This window comes from Hoplias malabaricus, chromosome 18 (genome assembly GCF_029633855.1).
Source record: "Hoplias malabaricus isolate fHopMal1 chromosome 18, fHopMal1.hap1, whole genome shotgun sequence".
Taxonomy (NCBI): Eukaryota; Metazoa; Chordata; class Actinopteri; order Characiformes; family Erythrinidae; genus Hoplias; species Hoplias malabaricus.
This window is the reverse complement of record NC_089817.1, coordinates 35,179,308-35,204,112: the sequence shown is the minus strand read 5'-3', so window position 1 is coordinate 35,204,112 and position 24,805 is coordinate 35,179,308. Positions and strand designations below refer to the sequence as shown.

Below are 24,805 nucleotides of genomic sequence, written 5' to 3'. Positions count from 1 at the left end.
GTGTTCAGGGGGGTGGTGTTCCAGTGTGCTGTTGTAAAGGAACGCTGTTCTGGTGTTCAGGGGGGGTGGTGTTCCAGTGTGCTATTGTAAAGGAACGCTGTTCTGGTGTTCAGGGGGTGGTGTTCCAGTGTGTTATTGTAAAGGAACGCTGTTCTGGTGTTCAGAGGGGTGGTTTTCCAGTGTGCTATTGTAAAGGAACACTGTTCTGGTGTTCAGGGGGTGGTGTTCCAGTGTGTTATTGTAAAGGAACGCTGTTCTGGTGTTCAGAGGGGTGGTGTTCCAGTGTGCTATTGTAAAGGAACGCTGTTCTGGTGTTCAGGGGGTGGTGTTCCAGTGTGTTATTGTAAAGGAACGCTGTTCTGGTGTTCAGGGGGGTGGTATTCCAGTGGGTTATTGTAAAGGAACACTGTTCTGGTGTTCAGGGGGTGGTGCTCCAGTGTGTTATTGTAAAGGAACGCTGTTCTGGTGTTCAGGGGGGTGGTGTTCCAGTGTGTTATTGTAAAGGAACGCTGTTCCGGTGTTCAGGGGGGAGGTGTTCCAGTGTGTTATTGTAAAGGAACGCTGTTCTGGTGTTCAGGGGGGTGGTGTTCCGGTGTGTTATTATAAAAGAACACTGTTCTGGTGTTCAGGGGGGTGGTGTTCCGGTGTGTTATTGTAAAGGAACGCTGTTCTGGTGTTCAGGGGGTGGTGTTCCAGTGTGTTATTGTGAAAGAACGCTGTTCTGGCGTTCAGGGGGGTGATGTTCCAGTGTGTTATTATAAAAGAACACTGTTCTGGTGTTCAGGGGGGTGGTGTTCCGGTGTGTTATTGTAAAGGAACGCTGTTCTGGTGTTCAGGGGGTGGTGTTCCAGTGTGTTATTGTGAAAGAACGCTGTTCTGGCGTTCAGGGGGGTGATGTTCCAGTGTGTTATTGTAAAGGAACGCTGTTCTGGTGTTCAGGGGGGTGGTGTTCCGGTGTGTTATTATAAAAGAACACTGTTCTGGTGTTCAGGGGGGTGGTGTTCCAGTGTGTTATTGTAAAGGAACGCTGTTTTGGTGTTCAGGGGGGGTGGTGTTCCAGTGTGTTATTGTAAAGGAACACTGTTCTGGTGTTCAGGGGGGTGGTGTTCCAGTGTGTTATTGTAAAGGAACGCTGTTCTGGTGTTCAGGGGGGTGGTGTTCCAGTGTGTTATTGTAAAGGAACACTGTTCTGGTGTTCAGGGGGGTGGTGTTCCAGTGTGTTATTGTAAAGGAAAACTGTTCTGGTGTTCAGGGGGTTGTGTTCCAGTGTGTTATTGTAAAGGAACGCTGTTCTGGTGTTCAGGGGGGGTGGTGTTCCAGTGTGCTATTGTAAAGGAACGCTGTTCTGGTGTTCAGAGGGGTGGTGTTCCAGTGTGTTATTGTAAAGGAACACTGTTCTGGTGTTCAGGGGGTGGTGTTCCAGTGTGTTATTGTAAAGGAACGCTGTTCTGGTGTTCAGAGGGGTGGTGTTCCAGTGTGCTATTGTAAAGGAACGCTGTTCTGGTGTTCAGGGGTTGGTGTTCCAGTGTGTTATTGTAAAGGAACGCTGTTCTGGTGTTCAGGGGGGTGGTGTTCCAGTGTGTTATTGTAAAGGAACACTGTTCTGGTGTTCAGGGGGTGGTGTTCCAGTGTGTTATTGTAAAGGAACGCTGTTCTGGTGTTCAGGGGGTGGTGTTCCAGTGTGTTATTGTAAAGGAACGCTGTTCTGGTGTTCAGGGGGTGGTGTTCCAGTGTGTTATTGTAAAGGAACACTGTTCTGGTGTTCAGGGGGTGGTGTTCCAGTGTGTTATTGTAAAGGAACACTGTTCTGGTGTTCAGGGGGTGGTGTTCCAGTGTGTTATTGTAAAGGAACGCTGTTCTGGTGTTCAGAGGGGTGGTGTTCCAGTGTGCTAATGTAAAGGAACACTGTTCTGGTGTTCAGGGGGTGGTGTTCCAGTGTGTTATTGTAAAGGAACGCTGTTCTGGTGTTCAGAGGGGTGGTGTTCCAGTGTGCTATTGTAAAGGAACGCTGTTCTGGTGTTCAGGGGTTGGTGTTCCAGTGTGTTATTGTAAAGGAACGCTGTTCTGGTGTTCAGGGGGGTGGTGTTCCAGTGTGTTATTGTAAAGGAAAACTGTTCTGGTGTTCAGGGGGTTGTGTTCCAGTGTGTTATTGTAAAGGAACGCTGTTCTGGTGTTCAGGGGGGTGGTGTTCCAGTGTGTTATTGTAAAGGAACGCTGTTCTGGTGTTCAGGGGGGTGGTGTTCCAGTGTGCTGTTGTAAAGGAACGCTGTTCTGGTGTTCAGGGGGGGTGGTGTTCCAGTGTGCTATTGTAAAGGAACGCTGTTCTGGTGTTCAGGGGGTGGTGTTCCAGTGTGTTATTGTAAAGGAACGCTGTTCTGGTGTTCAGAGGGGTGGTTTTCCAGTGTGCTATTGTAAAGGAACACTGTTCTGGTGTTCAGGGGGTGGTGTTCCAGTGTGTTATTGTAAAGGAACGCTGTTCTGGTGTTCAGAGGGGTGGTGTTCCAGTGTGCTATTGTAAAGGAACGCTGTTCTGGTGTTCAGGGGGTGGTGTTCCAGTGTGTTATTGTAAAGGAACGCTGTTCTGGTGTTCAGGGGGGTGGTATTCCAGTGGGTTATTGTAAAGGAACACTGTTCTGGTGTTCAGGGGGTGGTGCTCCAGTGTGTTATTGTAAAGGAACGCTGTTCTGGTGTTCAGGGGGGTGGTGTTCCAGTGTGTTATTGTAAAGGAACGCTGTTCCGGTGTTCAGGGGGGAGGTGTTCCAGTGTGTTATTGTAAAGGAACGCTGTTCTGGTGTTCAGGGGGGTGGTGTTCCGGTGTGTTATTATAAAAGAACACTGTTCTGGTGTTCAGGGGGGTGGTGTTCCGGTGTGTTATTGTAAAGGAACGCTGTTCTGGTGTTCAGGGGGTGGTGTTCCAGTGTGTTATTGTGAAAGAACGCTGTTCTGGCGTTCAGGGGGGTGATGTTCCAGTGTGTTATTATAAAAGAACACTGTTCTGGTGTTCAGGGGGGTGGTGTTCCGGTGTGTTATTGTAAAGGAACGCTGTTCTGGTGTTCAGGGGGTGGTGTTCCAGTGTGTTATTGTGAAAGAACGCTGTTCTGGCGTTCAGGGGGGTGATGTTCCAGTGTGTTATTGTAAAGGAACGCTGTTCTGGTGTTCAGGGGGGTGGTGTTCCGGTGTGTTATTATAAAAGAACACTGTTCTGGTGTTCAGGGGGGTGGTGTTCCAGTGTGTTATTGTAAAGGAACGCTGTTTTGGTGTTCAGGGGGGGTGGTGTTCCAGTGTGTTATTGTAAAGGAACACTGTTCTGGTGTTCAGGGGGGTGGTGTTCCAGTGTGTTATTGTAAAGGAACGCTGTTCTGGTGTTCAGGGGGGTGGTGTTCCAGTGTGTTATTGTAAAGGAACACTGTTCTGGTGTTCAGGGGGGTGGTGTTCCAGTGTGTTATTGTAAAGGAAAACTGTTCTGGTGTTCAGGGGGTTGTGTTCCAGTGTGTTATTGTAAAGGAACGCTGTTCTGGTGTTCAGGGGGGGTGGTGTTCCAGTGTGCTATTGTAAAGGAACGCTGTTCTGGTGTTCAGAGGGGTGGTGTTCCAGTGTGTTATTGTAAAGGAACACTGTTCTGGTGTTCAGGGGGTGGTGTTCCAGTGTGTTATTGTAAAGGAACGCTGTTCTGGTGTTCAGAGGGGTGGTGTTCCAGTGTGCTATTGTAAAGGAACGCTGTTCTGGTGTTCAGGGGTTGGTGTTCCAGTGTGTTATTGTAAAGGAACGCTGTTCTGGTGTTCAGGGGGGTGGTGTTCCAGTGTGTTATTGTAAAGGAACACTGTTCTGGTGTTCAGGGGGTGGTGTTCCAGTGTGTTATTGTAAAGGAACGCTGTTCTGGTGTTCAGGGGGTGGTGTTCCAGTGTGTTATTGTAAAGGAACGCTGTTCTGGTGTTCAGGGGGTGGTGTTCCAGTGTGTTATTGTAAAGGAACACTGTTCTGGTGTTCAGGGGGTGGTGTTCCAGTGTGTTATTGTAAAGGAACACTGTTCTGGTGTTCAGGGGGTGGTGTTCCAGTGTGTTATTGTAAAGGAACGCTGTTCTGGTGTTCAGAGGGGTGGTGTTCCAGTGTGCTAATGTAAAGGAACACTGTTCTGGTGTTCAGGGGGTGGTGTTCCAGTGTGTTATTGTAAAGGAACGCTGTTCTGGTGTTCAGAGGGGTGGTGTTCCAGTGTGCTATTGTAAAGGAACGCTGTTCTGGTGTTCAGGGGTTGGTGTTCCAGTGTGTTATTGTAAAGGAACGCTGTTCTGGTGTTCAGGGGGGTGGTGTTCCAGTGTGTTATTGTAAAGGAACACTGTTCTGGTGTTCAGGGGGTGGTGTTCCAGTGTGTTATTGTAAAGGAACGCTGTTCTGGTGTTCAGGGGGGTGGTGTTCCAGTGTGTTATTGTAAAGGAACGCTGTTCCGGTGTTCAGGGGGGAGGTGTTCCAGTGTGTTATTGTAAAGGAACGCTGTTCTGGTGTTCAGGGGGTGGTGTTCCAGTGTGTTATTGTAAAGGAACACTGTTCTGGTGTTCAGGGGGGGTGGTGTTCCAGTGTGTTATTGTAAAGGAACACTGTTCTGGTGTTCAGGGGGGTGGTGTTCCAGTGTGTTATTTTAAAGGAACACTGTTCTGGTGTTCAGGGGGGGTGGTGTTCCAGTGTGTTATTGTAAAGGAACACTGTTCTGGTGTTCAGGGGGGTGGTGTTCCAGTGTGTTATTGTAAAGGAACGCTGTTCTGGTGTTCTGGGGGGAGGTGTTCCAGTGTGTTATTGTAAAGGAACGCTGTTCTGGTGTTCAGGGGGGAGGTGTTCCAGTGTGTTATTGTAAAGGAACGCTGTTCTGGTGTTCAGGGGGGTGGTGTTCGGGTGTGTTATTGTAAAGGAACGCTGTTCCGGTGTTCAGGGGGGTGGTGTTCGGGTGTGTTATTGTAAAGGAACGCTGTTCCGGTGTTCAGGGGGGTGGTGTTCCAGTGTGTTATTGTAAAGGAACGCTGTTCTGGTGTTCAGGGGGGTGGTGTTCCAGTGTGTTATTGTAAAGGAATGCTGTTCTGGTGTTCAGGGGGGTGGTGTTCCAGTGTGTTATTGTAAAGGAACGCTGTTCTGGTGTTCAGGGGGGTGGTGTTCCAGTGTGTTATTGTAAAGGAACGCTGTTCTGGTGTTCAGGGGGGTGGTGTTCCAGTGTGTTATTGTAAAGGAACGCTGTTCCGGTGTTCAGGGGGGAGGTGTTCCAGTGTGTTATTGTAAAGGAACGCTGTTCTGGTGTTCAGGGGGGTGGTGTTCCAGTGTGTTATTGTAAAGGAACGCTGTTCTAGTGTTCAGGGGGGTGGTGTTCGGGTGTGTTATTGTAAAGGAACGCTGTTCTGGTGTTCAGGGGGGTGGTGTTCGGGTGTGTTATTGTAAAGGAACGCTGTTCTGGTATTCAGGGGGGAGGTGTTCCAGTGTGTTATTGTAAAGGAACGCTGTTCTGGTGTTCAGGGGGGTGGTGTTCGGGTGTGTTATTGTAAAGGAACGCTGTTCCGGTGTTCAGGGGGGTGATGTTCGGGTGTGTTATTGTAAAGGAACGCTGTTCCGGTGTTCAGGGGGGTGGTGTTCCAATGTGTTATTGTAAAGGAACGCTGTTCTGGTGTTCAGGGGGGTGGTGTTCCAGTGTGTTATTGTAAAGGAATGCTGTTCTGGTGTTCAGGGGGGTGGTGTTCCAGTGTGTTATTGTAAAGGAACGCTGTTCCGGTGTTCAGGGGGGTGGTGTTCCAGTGTGTTATTGTAAAGGAACGCTGTTCTGGTGTTCAGGGGGGTGGTGTTCCAGTGTGTTATTGTAAAGGAACGCTGTTCCGGTGTTCAGAGGGGTGGTGTTCCAGTGTGTTATTGTAAAGGAACGCTGTTCTGGTGTTCAGGGGGGTGGTGTTCCAGTGTGTTATTGTAAAGGAATGCTGTTCTGGTGTTCAGGGGGGTGGTGTTCGGGTGTGTTATTGTAAAGGAACGCTGTTCCGGTGTTCAGGGGGGTGGTGTTCCAGTGTGTTATTGTAAAGGAACGCTGTTCTGGTGTTCAGGGGGGTGGTGTTCCAGTGTGTTATTGTAAAGGAATGCTGTTCTGGTGTTCAGGGGGGTGGTGTTCCAGTGTGTTATTGTAAAGGAACACTGTTCTGGTGTTCAGGGGGGTGGTGTTCCAGTGTGTTATTGTAAAGGAAAACTGTTCTGGTGTTCAGGGGGTTGTGTTCCAGTGTGTTATTGTAAAGGAACGCTGTTCTGGTGTTCAGGGGGGGTGGTGTTCCAGTGTGCTATTGTAAAGGAACGCTGTTCTGGTGTTCAGAGGGGTGGTGTTCCAGTGTGCTATTGTAAAGGAACACTGTTCTGGTGTTCAGGGGGTGGTGTTCCAGTGTGTTATTGTAAAGGAACGCTGTTCTGGTGTTCAGAGGGGTGGTGTTCCAGTGTGCTATTGTAAAGGAACGCTGTTCTGGTGTTCAGGGGTTGGTGTTCCAGTGTGTTATTGTAAAGGAACGCTGTTCTGGTGTTCAGGGGGGTGGTGTTCCAGTGTGTTATTGTAAAGGAACACTGTTCTGGTGTTCAGGGGGTGGTGTTCCAGTGTGTTATTGTAAAGGAACGCTGTTCTGGTGTTCAGGGGGTGGTGTTCCAGTGTGTTATTGTAAAGGAACGCTGTTCTGGTGTTCAGGGGGTGGTGTTCCAGTGTGTTATTGTAAAGGAACACTGTTCTGGTGTTCAGGGGGTGGTGTTCCAGTGTGTTATTGTAAAGGAACACTGTTCTGGTGTTCAGGGGGTGGTGTTCCAGTGTGTTATTGTAAAGGAACGCTGTTCTGGTGTTCAGAGGGGTGGTGTTCCAGTGTGCTATTGTAAAGGAACACTGTTCTGGTGTTCAGGGGGTGGTGTTCCAGTGTGTTATTGTAAAGGAACGCTGTTCTGGTGTTCAGAGGGGTGGTGTTCCAGTGTGCTATTGTAAAGGAACGCTGTTCTGGTGTTCAGGGGTTGGTGTTCCAGTGTGTTATTGTAAAGGAACGCTGTTCTGGTGTTCAGGGGGGTGGTGTTCCAGTGTGTTATTGTAAAGGAACACTGTTCTGGTGTTCAGGGGGTGGTGTTCCAGTGTGTTATTGTAAAGGAACGCTGTTCTGGTGTTCAGGGGGGTGGTGTTCCAGTGTGTTATTGTAAAGGAACGCTGTTCCGGTGTTCAGGGGGGAGGTGTTCCAGTGTGTTATTGTAAAGGAACGCTGTTCTGGTGTTCAGGGGGTGGTGTTCCAGTGTGTTATTGTAAAGGAACACTGTTCTGGTGTTCAGGGGGGGTGGTGTTCCAGTGTGTTATTGTAAAGGAACACTGTTCTGGTGTTCAGGGGGGTGGTGTTCCAGTGTGTTATTTTAAAGGAACACTGTTCTGGTGTTTAGGGGTGGTGGTGTTCCAGTGTGTTATTGTAAAGGAACACTGTTCTGGTGTTCAGGGGGGTGGTGTTCCAGTGTGTTATTGTAAAGGAACGCTGTTCTGGTGTTCTGGGGGGAGGTGTTCCAGTGTGTTATTGTAAAGGAACGCTGTTCTGGTATTCAGGGGGGAGGTGTTCCAGTGTGTTATTGTAAAGGAACGCTGTTCTGGTGTTCAGGGGGGTGGTGTTCGGGTGTGTTATTGTAAAGGAACGCTGTTCCGGTGTTCAGGGGGGTGGTGTTCGGGTGTGTTATTGTAAAGGAACGCTGTTCCGGTGTTCAGGGGGGTGGTGTTCCAGTGTGTTATTGTAAAGGAACGCTGTTCTGGTGTTCAGGGGGGTGGTGTTCCAGTGTGTTATTGTAAAGGAATGCTGTTCTGGTGTTCAGGGGGGTGGTGTTCCAGTGTGTTATTGTAAAGGAACGCTGTTCCGGTGTTCAGGGGGGTGGTGTTCCAGTGTGTTATTGTAAAGGAACGCTGTTCTGGTGTTCAGGGGGGTGGTGTTCCAGTGTGTTATTGTAAAGGAACGCTGTTCCGGTGTTCAGAGGGGTGGTGTTCCAGTGTGTTATTGTAAAGGAACGCTGTTCTGGTGTTCAGGGGGGTGGTGTTCCAGTGTGTTATTGTAAAGGAATGCTGTTCTGGTGTTCAGGGGGGTGGTGTTCGGGTGTGTTATTGTAAAGGAACGCTGTTCCGGTGTTCAGGGGGGTGGTGTTCCAGTGTGTTATTGTAAAGGAACGCTGTTCTGGTGTTCAGGGGGGTGGTGTTCCAGTGTGTTATTGTAAAGGAACGCTGTTCTGGTGTTCAGGGGGGTGGTGTTCCAGTGTGTTATTGTAAAGGAACGCTGTTCCGGTGTTCAGGGGGGTGGTGTTCCAGTGTGTTATTGTAAAGGAACGCTGTTCTGGTGTTCAGGGGGGTGGTGTTCCAGTGTGTTATTGTAAAGGAACGCTGTTCTAGTGTTCAGGGGGGTGGTGTTCGGGTGTGTTATTGTAAAGGAACGCTGTTCTGGTGTTCAGGGGGGTGGTGTTCGGGTGTGTTATTGTAAAGGAACGCTGTTCTGGTATTCAGGGGGGAGGTGTTCCAGTGTGTTATTGTAAAGGAACGCTGTTCTGGTGTTCAGGGGGGTGGTGTTCGGGTGTGTTATTGTAAAGGAACGCTGTTCCGGTGTTCAGGGGGGTGGTGTTCGGGTGTGTTATTGTAAAGGAACGCTGTTCCGGTGTTCAGGGGGGTGGTGTTCCAGTGTGTTATTGTAAAGGAATGCTGTTCTGGTGTTCAGGGGGGTGGTGTTCCAGTGTGTTATTGTAAAGGAACGCTGTTCTAGTGTTCAGGGGGGTGGTGTTCGGGTGTGTTATTGTAAAGGAACGCTGTTCTGGTGTTCAGGGGGGTGGTGTTCGGGTGTGTTATTGTAAAGGAACGCTGTTCCGGTGTTCAGGGGGGTGGTGTTCCAGTGTGTTATTGTAAAGGAACGCTGTTCTGGTGTTCAGGGGGGTGGTGTTCCAGTGTGTTATTGTAAAGGAATGCTGTTCTGGTGTTCAGGGGGGTGGTGTTCGGGTGTGTTATTGTAAAGGAACGCTGTTCTAGTGTTCAGGGGGGTGGTGTTCGGGTGTGTTATTGTAAAGGAACGCTGTTCTGGTGTTCAGGGGGGTGGTGTTCGGGTGTGTTATTGTAAAGGAACGCTGTTCCGGTGTTCAGGGGGGTGGTGTTCCAGTGTGTTATTGTAAAGGAACGCTGTTCTGGTGTTCAGGGGGGTGGTGTTCCAGTGTGTTATTGTAAAGGAATGCTGTTCTGGTGTTCAGGGGGGTGGTGTTCGGGTGTGTTATTGTAAAGGAACGCTGTTCCGGTGTTCAGGGGGGTGGTGTTCCAGTGTGTTATTGTAAAGGAACGCTGTTCTGGTGTTCAGGGGGGTGGTGTTCCAGTGTGTTATTGTAAAGGAACGCTGTTCTGGTGTTCAGGGGGGTGGTGTTCCAGTGTGTTATTGTAAAGGAACGCTGTTCCGGTGTTCAGGGGGGTGGTGTTCCAGTGTGTTATTGTAAAGGAACGCTGTTCTGGTGTTCAGGGGGGTGGTGTTCCAGTGTGTTATTGTAAAGGAACGCTGTTCTAGTGTTCAGGGGGGTGGTGTTCGGGTGTGTTATTGTAAAGGAACGCTGTTCCTGTGTTCAGGGGGTGGTGTTCCAGTGTGTTATTGTAAAGGAACGCTGTTCTGGTGTTCAGGGGGGTGGTGTTCCAGTGTGTTATTGTAAAGGAACACTGTTCTGGTGTTCAGGGGGGTTGTGTTCCAGTGTGTTATTGTAAAGGAACACTGTTCTGGTGTTCAGGGGGGTGGTGTTCCAGTGTGTTATTGTAAAGGAACACTGTTCTGGTGTTCAGGGGGGTGGTGTTCCAGTGTGTTATTGTAAAGGAACGCTGTTCTGGTGTTCAGGGGGGTGGTGTTCCAGTGTGTTATTGTAAAGGAACTCTGTTCTGGTGTTCAGGGGGTGGTGTTCCAGTGTGTTATTGTAAAGGAACTCTGTTCTGGTGTTCAGGGGGTGGTGTTCCAGTGTGTTATTGTAAAGGAACGCTGTTCTGGTGTTCAGGGGGGTGGTGTTCCAGTGTGTTATTGTAAAGGAACGCTGTTCCGGTGTTCAGGGGGGAGGTGTTCCAGTGTGTTATTGTAAAGGAACGCTGTTCTGGTGTTCAGGGGGTGGTGTTCCAGTGTGTTATTGTAAAGGAACACTGTTCTGGTGTTCAGGGGGGGTGGTGTTCCAGTGTGTTATTGTAAAGGAACACTGTTCTGGTGTTCAGGGGGGTGGTGTTCCAGTGTGTTATTGTAAAGGAACACTGTTCTGGTGTTCAGGGGGGGTGGTGTTCCAGTGTGTTATTGTAAAGGAACACTGTTCTGGTGTTCAGGGGGGTGGTGTTCCAGTGTGTTATTGTAAAGGAACGCTGTTCTGGTGTTCTGGGGGGAGGTGTTCCAGTGTGTTATTGTAAAGGAACTCTGTTCTGGTGTTCAGGGGGGAGGTGTTCCAGTGTGTTATTGTAAAGGAACGCTGTTCTGGTGTTCAGGGGGGTGGTGTTCGGGTGTGTTATTGTAAAGGAACGCTGTTCCGGTGTTCAGGGGGGTGGTGTTCCAGTGTGTTATTGTAAAGGAATGCTGTTCTGGTGTTCAGGGGGGTGGTGTTCCAGTGTGTTATTGTAAAGGAACACTGTTCTGGTGTTCAGGGGGGTGGTGTTCCAGTGTGTTATTGTAAAGGAACGCTGTTCTGGTGTTCAGGGGGGTGGTGTTCCAGTGTGTTATTGTAAAGGAAAACTGTTCTGGTGTTCAGGGGGTTGTGTTCCAGTGTGTTATTGTAAAGGAACGCTGTTCTGGTGTTCAGGGGGGTGGTGTTCCAGTGTGTTATTGTAAAGGAACGCTGTTCTGGTGTTCAGGGGGGTGGTGTTCCAGTGTGCTGTTGTAAAGGAACGCTGTTCTGGTGTTCAGGGGGGGTGGTGTTCCAGTGTGCTATTGTAAAGGAACGCTGTTCTGGTGTTCAGGGGGGTGGTGTTCCAGTGTGTTATTGTAAAGGAACGCTGTTCCGGTGTTCAGGGGGGAGGTGTTCCAGTGTGTTATTGTAAAGGAACGCTGTTCTGGTGTTCAGGGGGGTGGTGTTCCGGTGTGTTATTATAAAAGAACACTGTTCTGGTGTTCAGGGGGGTGGTGTTCCGGTGTGTTATTGTAAAGGAACGCTGTTCTGGTGTTCAGGGGGTGGTGTTCCAGTGTGTTATTGTGAAAGAACGCTGTTCTGGTGTTCAGGGGGGTGGTGTTCCGGTGTGTTATTATAAAAGAACACTGTTCTGGTGTTCAGGGGGGTGGTGTTCCAGTGTGTTATTGTAAAGGAACGCTGTTTTGGTGTTCAGGGGGGGTGGTGTTCCAGTGTGTTATTGTAAAGGAACACTGTTCTGGTGTTCAGGGGGGTGGTGTTCCAGTGTGTTATTGTAAAGGAACACTGTTCTGGTGTTCAGGGGGTGGTGTTCCAGTGTGCTATTGTAAAGGAACGCTGTTCTGGTGTTCAGGGGGGTGGTGTTCCAGTGTGTTATTGTAAAGGAACACTGTTCTGGTGTTCAGGGGGGTGGTGTTCCAGTGTGTTATTATAAAGGAACGCTGTTCTGGTGTTCAGGGGGTGGTGTTCCAGTGTGTTATTGTAAAGGAACACTGTTCTGGTGTTCAGGGGGGTGGTGTTCCAGTGTGTTGTTATAAAAGAACGCTGTTCTGGTGTTCAGGGGGGCGGTGTTCCAGTGTGTTATTGTAAAGGAACGCTGTTCTGGTGTTCAGGGGGGTGGTGTTCCGGTGTGTTATTATAAAAGAACGCTGTTCTGGTGTTCAGGGGGGTGGTGTTCCAGTGTGTTATTGTAAAGGAACGCTGTTCTGGTGTTCAGGGGGTTGGTGTTCCAGTGTGTTATTGTAAAGGAACACTGTTCTGGTGTTCAGGGGGTGGTGTTCCAGTGTGTTATTGTAAAGGAACGCTGTTCTGGTGTTCATGGGGTGGTGTTCCAGTGTGTTATTGTGAAAGAACGCTGTTCTGGTGTTCAGGGGGTTGGTGTTCCAGTGTGTTATTGTAAAGGAACGCTGTTCTGGTGTTCAGGGGGTGGTGTTCCAGTGTGTTATAATAAAGGAACGCTGTTCTGGTGTTCAGGGGGTTGGTGTTCCAGTGTGTTATTGTAAAGGAACGCTGTTCTGGTGTTCAGGGGGTGGTGTTCCAGTGTGTTATTGTAAAGGAACGCTGTTCTGGTGTTCAGGGGGTGGTGTTCCAGTGTGTTATTGTGAAAGAACGCTGTTCTGGCGTTCAGGGGGGTGATGTTCCAGTGTGTTATTGTAAAGGAACGCTGTTCTGGTGTTCAGGGGGGTGGTGTTCCGGTGTGTTATTATAAAAGAACACTGTTCTGGTGTTCAGGGGGGTGGTGTTCCAGTGTGTTATTGTAAAGGAACGCTGTTCTGGTGTTCAGGGGGGTGGTGTTCCAGTGTGTTATTGTAAAGGAACACTGTTCTGGTGTTCAGGGGGGTGGTGTTCCAGTGTGTTATTGTAAAGGAACGCTGTTCTGGTGTTCAGGGGGGTGGTGTTCCAGTGTGTTATTGTAAAGGAACACTGTTCTGGTGTTCAGGGGGTGGTGTTCCAGTGTGCTATTGTAAAGGAACGCTGTTCTGGTGTTCAGGGGGGTGGTGTTCCAATGTGTTATTGTAAAGGAACACTGTTCTGGTGTTCAGGGGGGTGGTGTTCCAGTGTGTTATTATAAAGGAACGCTGTTCTGGTGTTCAGGGGGGTGATGTTCCAGTGTGTTATTGTGAAAGAACGCTGTTCTGGCGTTCAGGGGGGTGATGTTCCAGTGTGTTATTGTAAAGGAACGCTGTTCTGGTGTTCAGGGGGGTGGTGTTCCGGTGTGTTATTATAAAAGAACACTGTTCTGGTGTTCAGGGGGGTGGTGTTCCAGTGTGTTATTGTAAAGGAACGCTGTTCTGGTGTTCAGGGGGGTGGTGTTCCAGTGTGTTATTGTAAAGGAACACTGTTCTGGTGTTCAGGGGGGTGGTGTTCCAGTGTGTTATTGTAAAGGAACGCTGTTCTGGTGTTCAGGGGGGTGGTGTTCCAGTGTGTTATTGTAAAGGAACACTGTTCTGGTGTTCAGGGGGTGGTGTTCCAGTGTGCTATTGTAAAGGAACGCTGTTCTGGTGTTCAGGGGGGTGGTGTTCCAGTGTGTTATTGTAAAGGAACACTGTTCTGGTGTTCAGGGGGGTGGTGTTCCAGTGTGTTATTATAAAGGAACGCTGTTCTGGTGTTCAGGGGGTGGTGTTCCAGTGTGTTATTGTAAAGGAACACTGTTCTGGTGTTCAGGGGGGTGGCGTTCCAGTGTGTTAGTATAAAAGAACGCTGTTCTGGTGTTCAGGGGGGCGGTGTTCCAGTGTGTTATTGTAAAGGAACGCTGTTCTGGTGTTCAGGGGGGTGGTGTTCCGGTGTGTTATTATAAAAGAACGCTGTTCTGGTGTTCAGGGGGGTGGTGTTCCAGTGTGTTATTGTAAAGGAACGCTGTTCTGGTGTTCAGGGGGTTGGTGTTCCAGTGTGTTATTGTAAAGGAACACTGTTCTGGTGTTCAGGGGGGTGGTGTTCCAGTGTGTTATTGTAAAGGAACACTGTTCTGGTGTTCAGGGGGGTGGTGTTCCAGTGTGTTATTGTAAAGGAACACTGTTCTGGTGTTCAGGGGTGTGGTGTTCCAGTGTGTTATTGTAAAGGACTGCTGTTCTGGTGTTCAGGGGGGAGGTGTTCCAGTGTGTTATTGTAAAGGAACACTGTTCTGGTGTTCAGGGGGGTGGTGTTCCTGTGTGTTATTGTAAAGGAACACTGTTCTGGTGTTCAGGGGGGTGGTGTTCCAGTGTGTTATTGTAAAGGAACACTGTTCTGGTGTTCAGGGGGGAGGTGTTCCAGTGTGTTATTGTAAAGGAACACTGTTCTGGTGTTCAGGGGGGTGGTGTTCCAGTGTGTTATTGTAAAGGAACACTGTTCTGGTGTTCAGGGGGGTGGTGTTCCTGTGTGTTATTGTAAAGGAACACTGTTCTGGTGTTCAGGGGGGTGGTGTTCCAGTGTGTTATTGTAAAGGAACGCTGTTCTGGTGTTCAGGGGGGTGGTGTTCCAGTGTGTTATTGTAAAGGAACACTGTTCTGGTGTTCAGGGGGGAGGTGTTCCAGTGTGTTATTGTAAAGGAACACTGTTCTGGTGTTCAGGGGGGTGGTGTTCCAGTGTGTTATTGTAAAGGAACACTGTTCTGGTGTTCAGGGGGGTGGTGTTCCTGTGTGTTATTGTAAAGGAACACTGTTCTGGTGTTCAGGGGGTGGTGTTCCAGTGTGTTATTGTAAAGGAACACTGTTCTGGTGTTCAGGGGGGGTGGTGTTCCAGTGTGTTATTGTAAAGGAACACTGTTCTGGTGTTCAGGGGGGTGGTGTTCCTGTGTGTTATTGTAAAGGAACACTGTTCTGGTGTTCAGGGGGGTGGTGTTCCAGTGTGTTATTGTAAAGGAACGCTGTTCTGGTGTTCAGGGGGGTGGTGTTCCAGTGTGTTATTGTAAAGGAACGCTGTTCTGGTGTTCAGGGTGGTGATGTTCGGGTGTGTTGCGGTGATGAGTGCGCTGGGTCAGCTTGGGGGAGAATTCTTCCTCACAGACTGTCTGTTCTTTGGAGCCATTATCTCCGCAACAGACCCAGGTACAGCAGTTTATACTTTCCCCCCTCCTCTGCACTGTCCTGTCCCCCGTCCTGGCCCCTGTCCTGTCCCGTCCTCCATCCCACATTCCATCTTGTCTCCTGTCCAATTCTGTCTCCGTCCTCCTTCCTGCATCCTGTCCTTTCCCCCGTCCCCCGTCCCACATCCCGTCTTGTCCTGCAACACACCTCTCCTGACATTCAGCCTCATTTCCAGCCTTTGTCCTGTCTGCCTCCCATCCTGCCTCATGCCATGTCTCCCATCTGCCTCAGGCACCCATCCCGTCCTGCCTCAGGTCCCCCTCCCGTCTTGCCTTGTGTATCACTTCAAGTCCTGATTCATGTCCTGCTTTCATTACATCATCTGTGTTTAATGTAGTCCAGCAATGTTTCATGAGCTCTGTGTGTGTGTGTGTGTGTGTGTGTGTGTGTGTGTGTGTGTGTGTGTGTGTGTGTGTTTGTTTAGTGACTGTTCTGGCGATCTTTAATGAGCTGAAGGTGGATGTGGATCTTTATGCTCTGTTGTTTGGGGAAAGTGTTCTGAACGATGCTGTGGCCATAGTTCTCTCATCGTGAGTTTACACACACACACACACACACACAGTTGTACTGAGAGTAGAGCCCAGTCTGATTGAATTGTGTTGGTTTCAGGTCTGTTGTGGCATATCGACCAATCAGTTCCAGCGGCAGCTCGTTTGATGGAGGAGCCATGCTTGGGTCTGTAGGCGTGTTCCTGGGCGTCCTCAGTGGTTCATTTGCTCTCGGCACCGCAACTGGAATCATCACCGCTCTGGTAAACAAACAAATAAACAAACAGCAACACAGGCACCTCAAACATCATTATCACTCCTCGCGTTTATATAAACAAACAACAACCCAATCATGGCAACCATGGTAAACATAAACACACAGAAACACACACACACACACACCACACACACACACACACACACACACACACACACACACACACACACACACGCACACAGATGGGATCATTAATATTGATGTGTGTGTGTAGGTGACAAAGTTGACAAGACTGAGGGACTTTCCATTGTTTGAAACGTCTCTCTTCTTCCTCTTGTCCTGGAGCACCTTCCTATTGGCTGAGGCCTGCAGCATCACAGGTAACTGAGAAAACATTAGCACCATGTAAATAAACAACAAGATAAATAAACAACACAATAAAAAACAACAAGATAAATAATCATCATGATAAAAAACAACAAGATAAAGGAACAACATGATAAATAAACAACATGATAAAAAAACAACAAGATAAATAAACAACATGATAAATAAACAACATGATAAAAAAACAACAAGATAAATAAACAACATGATAAATAAACAACATGATAAAAAAACAACAAGATAAATAAACAACATGATAAATAAACAACAAGATAAATAAACAACAAGATAAAGAAACAACATGATAAAGAAACAACAAGATAAATAAACAACAAGATATAGAAAAACATAATAAATAAACAACAAGATAAATAACCAACACAATAAATAAACAAGGTGAACATAGGACACAGTGTAGCCCCTTGTTCAAATACAGCTTTACAGCAACTTCAGGACTTTCAGCACAGACAGCACTGCAGGCAGGGGGTGAGCACACATCAGTGAGCAGCAAACTAACAAAAGCAACTGTGTGTGTGTGTGTGTGTGTGTGTGTGTGTGTGTGTGTGCGTAGGTGTAGTTGCTGTGTTATTCTGTGGAATCACTCAGGCTCACTACACTCACAGCAACCTATCAGAAGAATCCAAGAAACGGACCAGAGAGGTAACACACACACACACACACACACACACACACACACACACACACACACACACACACACACACACACACACACACTATTATACATAGTTCCATGATGTGTTTGGACTCTCTTCTCCAGCAGAGGGCAGTGTGGCGCCTTTGGCTAATGTTTTGCTGAGAGTTTACCAAGTGTTTAGAAACTAATGCAGCTGGATTTAAAAACATTCTGACATCCTTAGTGTTGTACAGGGTGCTGTGTACAGTAATCTGTGTGTGTGTGTGTGTGTGTGTGTGTGTTTCTCTCCTGTAGCTGTTTGAGTTGCTGAATTTTCTGGCTGAGAGTTTCATCTTCTCCTACATGGGTCTCACACTCTTCTCCTTCCAGCAGCACGTCTTTAACCCTGTCTTCATCAGCGGGGCTTTCGTATCCTCCATCAAACAAACAACCAAACAAACAAATGAATGAATTTGGCTCTTCAAAGCATTCTGGGATTGTTTTCTGTGTTGTGGATCTTTTGTGCTGTTTCTGTGTCTCTGTCTCTTTACCTCAGAGTCTTGTAAAGTGTCTCCATTCATCTTTCCCTTGACTGTCCTCGTCCAGTTGGCGATATTCCTGGGACGAGCCGCTAATATCTACCCTCTCTCTTTCCTGCTGAACCTCGGGCGATCGAACCGCATCAGCCCCAGGTTCCAGCACGTGATGATGTTCGCAGGTGAAACTGAAGCCTTTAACTCACTCATTCGTGTTTAGCAGCAGCTGCAGCCCCGGGGGGTTAACTGTGTCCTCAGATTAACGGTTTACATCTCATCACAAAATGGTTATTAATATTTACAGGTGCCTACGTCATCATCAGCTAAAGCTTTCAGCTCGGTCCTCTTCCTCTCACTGACACTGACCACTCAGTTTCTCCATTTCTTTTAATGAGTCAGAAACTACTTGTGTGCGATTTAAAGGGATAATGATGTGGTGAAATGTGACCTCAGGCCTGCGGGGGGCGATGGCATTTGCTCTGTCCATCAGAGACACCTCCACCTACGCCAGGAAGATGATGTTCTCCACCACACTCCTCATCGTCTTCTTCACCGTCTGGGTGTTTGGAGGAGGAACCACACCTGTACTGAAGTACATGAAGATCAGGTATTACAGACAATCACAGACTACTGCACAATCACAGAGCATAACTGATCATCACAGATCACCACAGACCATCAAAGACCACCACAGACCATCACAGATCACTGCACAATCACAGACCATAACAGACCATCAGAGATCACTACAGACCATCAAAGATCATCGCAGATCACCACAGACCATCAAACATTATCACAGACCACCGCAAGCCATCAAAGATCATTACAGACCACCACAGACCAACAACAACCACCAAAGACCATTACAGATCACTGCACAATCACAGACCATAACTGAATATCACAGACAACCACAGACCAACAACGACCACCACAGATAATTACAGAACACTGCACAATCACAGACCATAACAGACCATCAGAGATCACTACAGACCATCAAAGATCATCACAGATCACCACAGACCATCACAGATCACTGCACAATCACAGACCATCAAAGACAATCACAGACCACCAAACAATGAGACCAACAAAGACCACCACAGACCATCACAGACGCAGATAATTATGGTGGATGGTGGAAAGAGATAAACTGTATTTTAATTTTTTGTGTGTGTATTCTCATTGCCTAATCTCTCTCTCTCTCTCTCTCTCTCTCTCTCTCTCTCTCTCTCTCTCTCTCTCTCTCTCTCTCTCTCTCTCTCTCTCTCTCTCTGTGTGTGTGTGTGTGTGTTCTCCAGAGTGGGGGTAGAGGACGATCAGGAGGAGGCAGTAAGTGTTTGTTTTCAACCAAAATATTACACACTGTAAATACGTCCAGTGTTGACTGTAAACCTCTGATTCAGTGTGTCATGCCCCCTCCCAGCCCCCCGGGCAACATCACCCTCACCCAGTCACTCACACTGTCACACACTACCACTGTCACTCACACATTCACCACAGACACTCACACACTCATTCAGTCACTCACACACTCACACAGCCACACCGTCACTCACACAGTCACTCACTCATTCAACCCAGTTACTCACACACTCACACTGTAACTCACACACTCACACAGTCCCCCACACACTCACAGTCACCCATACACTCACACAGTCACTCACACACTCATACAGTCACTCACACAGTCAATTACACATTCACCCTAATCACTTACACACGTCACAATGTCACTCACACATTCACCCCAGTCACTCACACAGTCACCCACACACTCATCCAGTCACTCACACAGTCACTCACACACTCATCCAGTCACTCACACACTCACACTGTAACTCACACAGTCACTCACACACTCACACTGTAACTCACACACTCACACAGTCACCCACACACTCACACAGTCATTCACACATTCACACAGTCACCCACACACTCACACTGTCACTCACACATTCACCACAGACACTCACACACTCATCCAGTCACTCACACAATCACACTGTCACTCACACACTCACACTGTCACTCACACATTCACCACGGACACTCACACATTCACCACAGACACTCACACATTCACCACAGACACTCACACACTCATCCAGTCACTCACACATTCACTCCAATCACTCACACACTCACAATATCACCCACACACTCATCCAGTCACTCACACACTCACACTGTAACTCACACAGTCACTCACACACTCACGCTGTAACTCACACACTCACTCAGTCACCCACATACTCACACAGTCACCCACACACTCACACTGTAACTCACACAGTCACCTACACATTCACACAGTCACTCACACACTCATCCAGTCACTCACACAGTCACTCACACACTCATCCAGTCACTCACACACTCACACTGTAACTCACACACTCACACACTCACACTGTCACCCACACACTCACAAAGTCACCCAAACACTCACACAGTCACTCACACACTCATCCAGTCACTCACACATTCACCCCAATCAGTCACACACTCACAATGTCACTCACACATTCACCCCAGTCACTCACACAGTCACCCACACTCATCCAGTCACTCACACCGTCACCCACAGACTCTCACAGTCACCCACACACTCACACAGTCACTCACACATTCACACAGTCACCCACACACTCACACTGTAACTCACACAATCACCCACACATTCACACAGTCACTCACACACTCACCCAGTCACTCACACACTCATCCAGTCACTCACACAATCACACTGTAACTCACACACTCACACAGTCACCCACACACTCACACAGTCACCCACACACTCACACAGTCACTCACACATTCACACAGTCACTCAGTCACCCACACACTCACACTGTCACTCACACATTCACACAGTCACTCACACACTCACCCAGTCACTCACACACTCCTCCAGTCACTCACACACTCACACTGTAACTCACACACTCACACAGTCACCCACACACTCACACAGTCACTCACACATTCACACAGTCACCCACACACTCACACAGTCACACACACATTCACACAGTCACCCACACACTCACACTGTAACTCACACTGTCACTCACACATTCACACAGTCGCTCACACACTCACCCAGTCACTCACACACTCATCCAGTCACTCACACACTCACACAGTCACCCACACACTCACACATTCACACAGTCACCCACACACTCACACTGTAACTCACACAGTTACCCACACATTCACACAGTCACTCACACATTACCCCAGTCACTCACACACTCACACAGTCACTCACACACAGTCTCTCTCTCTCTCTCTCTCTCTCTCTCTCTCTCTCTCTCTCTGTCTCTCTCACTCTCTCTCACTCTCTCTCTGTCTCTCTCTCTCTCTCTCTCTCTCTCTCTCTCTCTCTCTCTCTCTCTCTCTCTCTCTCTCTCTCTCTCGCTCGCTCACTCGCTCTCTCCCTCTCAGGATGAAGTGGAGAGTTACAGAGATGCTACTTGGCCGATCAGACTGTGGCACACCTTTGACCAAAAGTATCTTTTTGGAGGATGGAGGAGGTGGGGGTGGGGGGGTAGCTTGGTGTGTGTGTGTGTGTGCGTGGGGGGGGGGGGTATGGTTTGTTGTGTGTGAGTGTGTGTGGGGGGGGGGGGGGGGCTGTATGCTACTAAAATACACATGACAAAATAAACTGTATGAGAAATGGACAGCAGGGGGCGCTGTCATCCAGAGTTTGCTGTGTGTGTGTGTGTGTTCTCCTGAGCTCAGTTCCCTGCAGATATCTGAAACCCCTGCTGACCCACAGTGCCCCGCCCCTCACTAACACCCTGCCGGCCTGCTGTTCTCCTTTAGCGCGCTGCCTCTGCCCCGCCCCCGAATATCAGGTACACAACCGGAACCAGGCCCACAGAGTTTCACTATTAATATCTCATAAATATATCATCATTTACTGCCTCATTACGTTAATAAACTATAAATAATTCACCGCTTACTTTTTTCATATTATTTCACAAAACATTAGTGTTATTAATTTAATATATATTTATATTTTTAATGTTTTAATTATTTAATTAATATTATGGTGATTATTGATTATGTACTTATTGTATCTGTCTTATCTCTACTATTATTATTATTATTGTTATATATAGTATTACTTTATATTTATTATTATATTTATATTATTATTAATGATTATTATTCTTTTTATAAATATTATTTGTTATTATTTACAATATTATCATCATTATTAGAATTATTATTGTACATATAGAATTATTAACATGTTGCTATTATGAGTGTGTGAGTGAATGTGTGAGTGTGTGTTGCCCTGTGAAGGACTTGCTCCCCTCCAGGGTGTATTCCCGCCTTGTGCCCAGTGATTCCGGGTAGGCTCTGGACCCACCGCCGCCCTGAACTGGATAAGGGTTACAGACTATGAATGAATGAGTAAATGAATGTTATTATTGTTATTATTTTCCGTCAGAATGTGCGTGGCGAGCAGGATGAACATTCAGAGCTGATTTTGAGTGAATCGTCTAGTCAGCTGTACAGTGACCTTCTGTCTTCTGATGACCTCACTAACCCCTCCCTGCCCACTCTGCCCTGGGGTCACCAGCCGAAGAGACTCCGCAACCTCGGACTCCCCTGGCTCCGCCCCTTTCAGAGGCGCTGCGTGACAGACTGTGACCACCTTCACAGTAAAAACAGTCCACTCCCACCTGTCCGCCAGGTTCCTCTGGTTCCACTGTAACTGGACTGACGGCGACTGACCAATGACTGACCAGTGACTGGCCAAAGACTGGCAAGTGACTGACTAGTGAATGACTTGCTCACTGACCGGCTACTGACCAATGACTAACCTGTAAGTGATGGGTGACTGACCTGTGACTGACCAGTGACTGACCAACGACTGACCAGCAGAGGTCACACTAATGAGTGACAGGAAGGTGAAGCAATGTTCGGATATGATATTAATGAATGTGAGCCTGTCTTTGTCTCTGTCTCAGCTCCTGTCCCTGTCCCTGTCTATGTCTCTGTCCCTGTCTCTGTCTCTGTCTCTGTCTCTGTCTCTGTCTCTGTCCCTGTCCCTGTCTCTGTCTCTGTCTCTGTCCCTGTCTCTGTCTCTGTCTCTGTCTCTGTCTCAGTCCTTGTCTCTGTCCAAGCTCCTGTCCCTGTCTCTGTCTCTGTCTCTGTCTCTGTCTTTGTCTCTGTCTTTGTCTCTGTCTCTGTCTCTGTCCCTGTCTATGTCTCTGTCTCTGTCCCTGTCTCAGTCTCAGTCTCAGTCCTTGTCTCTGTCCAAGCTCCTGTCTCTGTCTCTGTAACCTGTCCCTGTCCCTGTCTCAGCTCCTGTCCCTGTCTCTGTCTCAGTCTCAGTCCCTGTCCCTGTCTCTGTCCCTGTCTCTGTCTCAGTCCCTGTCTCTGTCTCTGTCTCTGTCTCTGTCCCTGTCTCTGTCCCTGTCCCTGTCCCTGTCCCTGTCTCAGTCCCTGTCTCTGTCCCTGTCCCTTTCTCTGTCCCTGTCCCTGTCATGAGGCTCATGTGTGGGAGGTGATACACACTCTGTGCACAGTAGCTGAGGGGTTGTCTGTATACTTCTGTCCCCCTGCTGTAGGTCAGTGTGAGTGGTGGAGGTTGTGTAAGAGCCCGCGGTCTGGAGTCTTGTGAAAGAAGTTCATGAGTTCAGTTCTGCTTTAGTAAAGTTTCCTTTTCTCACATTTCTGCCATTGTTCATTTTAACAACAAAGAAACACCACGCTATTGTTTTCTGATTTCTGTTGTTATTGTTTGCTGTTGTTTTCTGATCCTCTCCATATTGTAATTGTTCAGGCCGATGATTCAATAAATGAGGTGCAAAAGTTTGTACTTCCTTCCTGATACAATAATCTAACCACAACCTAGCAACCACCAGGCACATGGCATTCACCTAGCAACACACATAGCAGCCACTTGGGACCATAGCAACCTCCTAGCAGCACACTAGCAAACACCTGGCACCATAGCAACCACCTGGGACTATAGCACCCACCTAGAAACCCTATTACAATAACCTAACAACGCCCTAATAAACACCTGGGACCATAGCACCCAGCAACTACTTTTCCACCAACTGGCACCATATAAACCACCTAGCAGCACCTTAGCAACCATCTGGACCATGATATCCACTAGGCAAAACAATAAAGCAACCACCTAGCAACACCCTAACAACCACCTGGGACTATACTGTCCGTTAAAAAACACTATAGCAAACACCTAGCAACACCCAAGTAATCATCTAGGACCATAGCAGTGACCCAGTAATGACCTAGCTACTAACTAGCAAAATATCAGCCACATAGCAGCACCTTCAGCAAACATCTGGGACCATAGTGATCACTGACTAACACCTTAATAACCACCTGGACCATGGTAACTACCTAGCAACACCCTAGCAACCACTTGGCAACCATAAAAGCCACCTGGACGATTGCATCCACCGAGCAACACCCTAGCAACCACTTAGGAACACCTTAGCCACCACTGGGACCATAGCAACCACCTAGTAATACCCTAGCAACCACATGAAATACTATAGTTGCCAACCTAGTAACCCCTTCTTATATATTACTTATAAACAAATTGTTTTTTATGAACCAAAAAAAGACATTCTATTTTCCAGCCCTCTCTTCCTCCATTAGAGGCACATCTGAGGGGTGTGTGTGTGTGTGTGTGTGTGTGTGTGTTGTGTGTGTGCGTCAGAGAGAGAGAGAGAGAGAGATTGGATGTAAGCATGAGGCGAGGCAGAGAGTGGGTGTAAGCATAGGGCGGAACACACACACACACACACACACACCTCTCTCTCTCTCTCTCTCTCTCTCTCTCTCTCTCTCTTCTGCAGCTGGAGCTCAGAGCGCAGAGATTCCTGGAGAAAGGGGAGAGACGCGGTGAGTCTGAGAGTTTGTTTATTTATGTGTTTATCTGTTTGTTTATCTGTTTGTTTGTTTGTTTGTTTGTTTATGTGATGAAAGTGTTGCTAAGAGCCCAGAGGAAAGTGTTAGTGCGCAGTTCAGCGTCTGAGGAAATGAGCAAGTCACACTTTAATAAAGTGCTACTCACGATGACAGAAGTATCTGGACACATCTGATCAGGAGTGTGTTCCTCCTCACTGCACCGTCTCTGCTCCTCAGGCCGGGGATTTAATGCAAATGTAGTGAACATTGCTGTGAGGGTTTGATGATATTCAGTGAAGTCGTTGCTGATGTTGGAAGATTAGTTCTAGGTCTCACTCGTCCCAGAGCTCCATCACTTCAGGGAACACAGTCCTGAGCTGGGAGAGTGTGGTGGTGTGTGAGTGTGTGTGTGTGTGTGTGGGCGTCGGGAGCTGCTTGGAATGTTCTGGCGAATGTAAAAAACACGTCCTGTAAGAGAAAGTCTGTTTCTGATTAACGTTTCTCGCTCCACTGAGGGAAGCGGAGGTGGTCAGCCACTCTTCTCTTATTCCACTGTCCACTACCGTCCACTCAGCACTGCAGACATGTCTCTGCTGGGGCGCTGCTGGACAAGTCACAGTGTGTCTCAACTCGTCTCATTTCTGCTCCTATTGTCACCACACAAAACCAGTTACACGTTTGTTTGGGAATGGTGTCCGTTCTGTAAACCGCAGTGAAAACACAAATCTGTTCTGTGTTCATCACTTAACTACAGAAGCTCAAAGAAAAACATTCCAGTGTTGTGTCTGAACATGTGGATATTACTTTCTAAATATAATGACCTTCTAGCCCTCAGACAGCACTGAATGAGAAACCAGCAGCTCATGTTGAGATGTTGAGAATGTTTCAGAGAGAAGTGATATCAACGCAGACACGTGAGGCGTGTTGAACTTCACTCCGTCTGT

General features: G+C 48.0%; 1 protein-coding gene across 1 annotated transcript in view; it reads left to right on the top strand.

Moving 5' to 3' along the window:
• slc9a6b (solute carrier family 9 member 6b) overlaps positions 1 to 23,506 on the top strand; it is a 31,561-nt gene extending 8,055 nt beyond the window's left edge. The window contains exons 5-16 of the mRNA XM_066650820.1: positions 14,521 to 14,633; positions 15,097 to 15,202; positions 15,282 to 15,423; positions 15,652 to 15,757; positions 16,336 to 16,424; positions 16,714 to 16,827; positions 17,005 to 17,116; positions 17,388 to 17,541; positions 18,242 to 18,272; positions 20,403 to 20,467; positions 20,710 to 20,815; positions 21,418 to 23,506. Of these exons, the coding sequence (XP_066506917.1) occupies positions 14,521 to 14,633; positions 15,097 to 15,202; positions 15,282 to 15,423; positions 15,652 to 15,757; positions 16,336 to 16,424; positions 16,714 to 16,827; positions 17,005 to 17,116; positions 17,388 to 17,541; positions 18,242 to 18,272; positions 20,403 to 20,467; positions 20,710 to 20,815; positions 21,418 to 21,684 (1,405 nt within the window). The 3' untranslated portion in view covers positions 21,685 to 23,506. The remainder of the gene's footprint in view (positions 1 to 14,520; positions 14,634 to 15,096; positions 15,203 to 15,281; positions 15,424 to 15,651; positions 15,758 to 16,335; positions 16,425 to 16,713; positions 16,828 to 17,004; positions 17,117 to 17,387; positions 17,542 to 18,241; positions 18,273 to 20,402; positions 20,468 to 20,709; positions 20,816 to 21,417) is intronic.
• Positions 23,507 to 24,805: the final 1,299 nt, after the last annotated feature.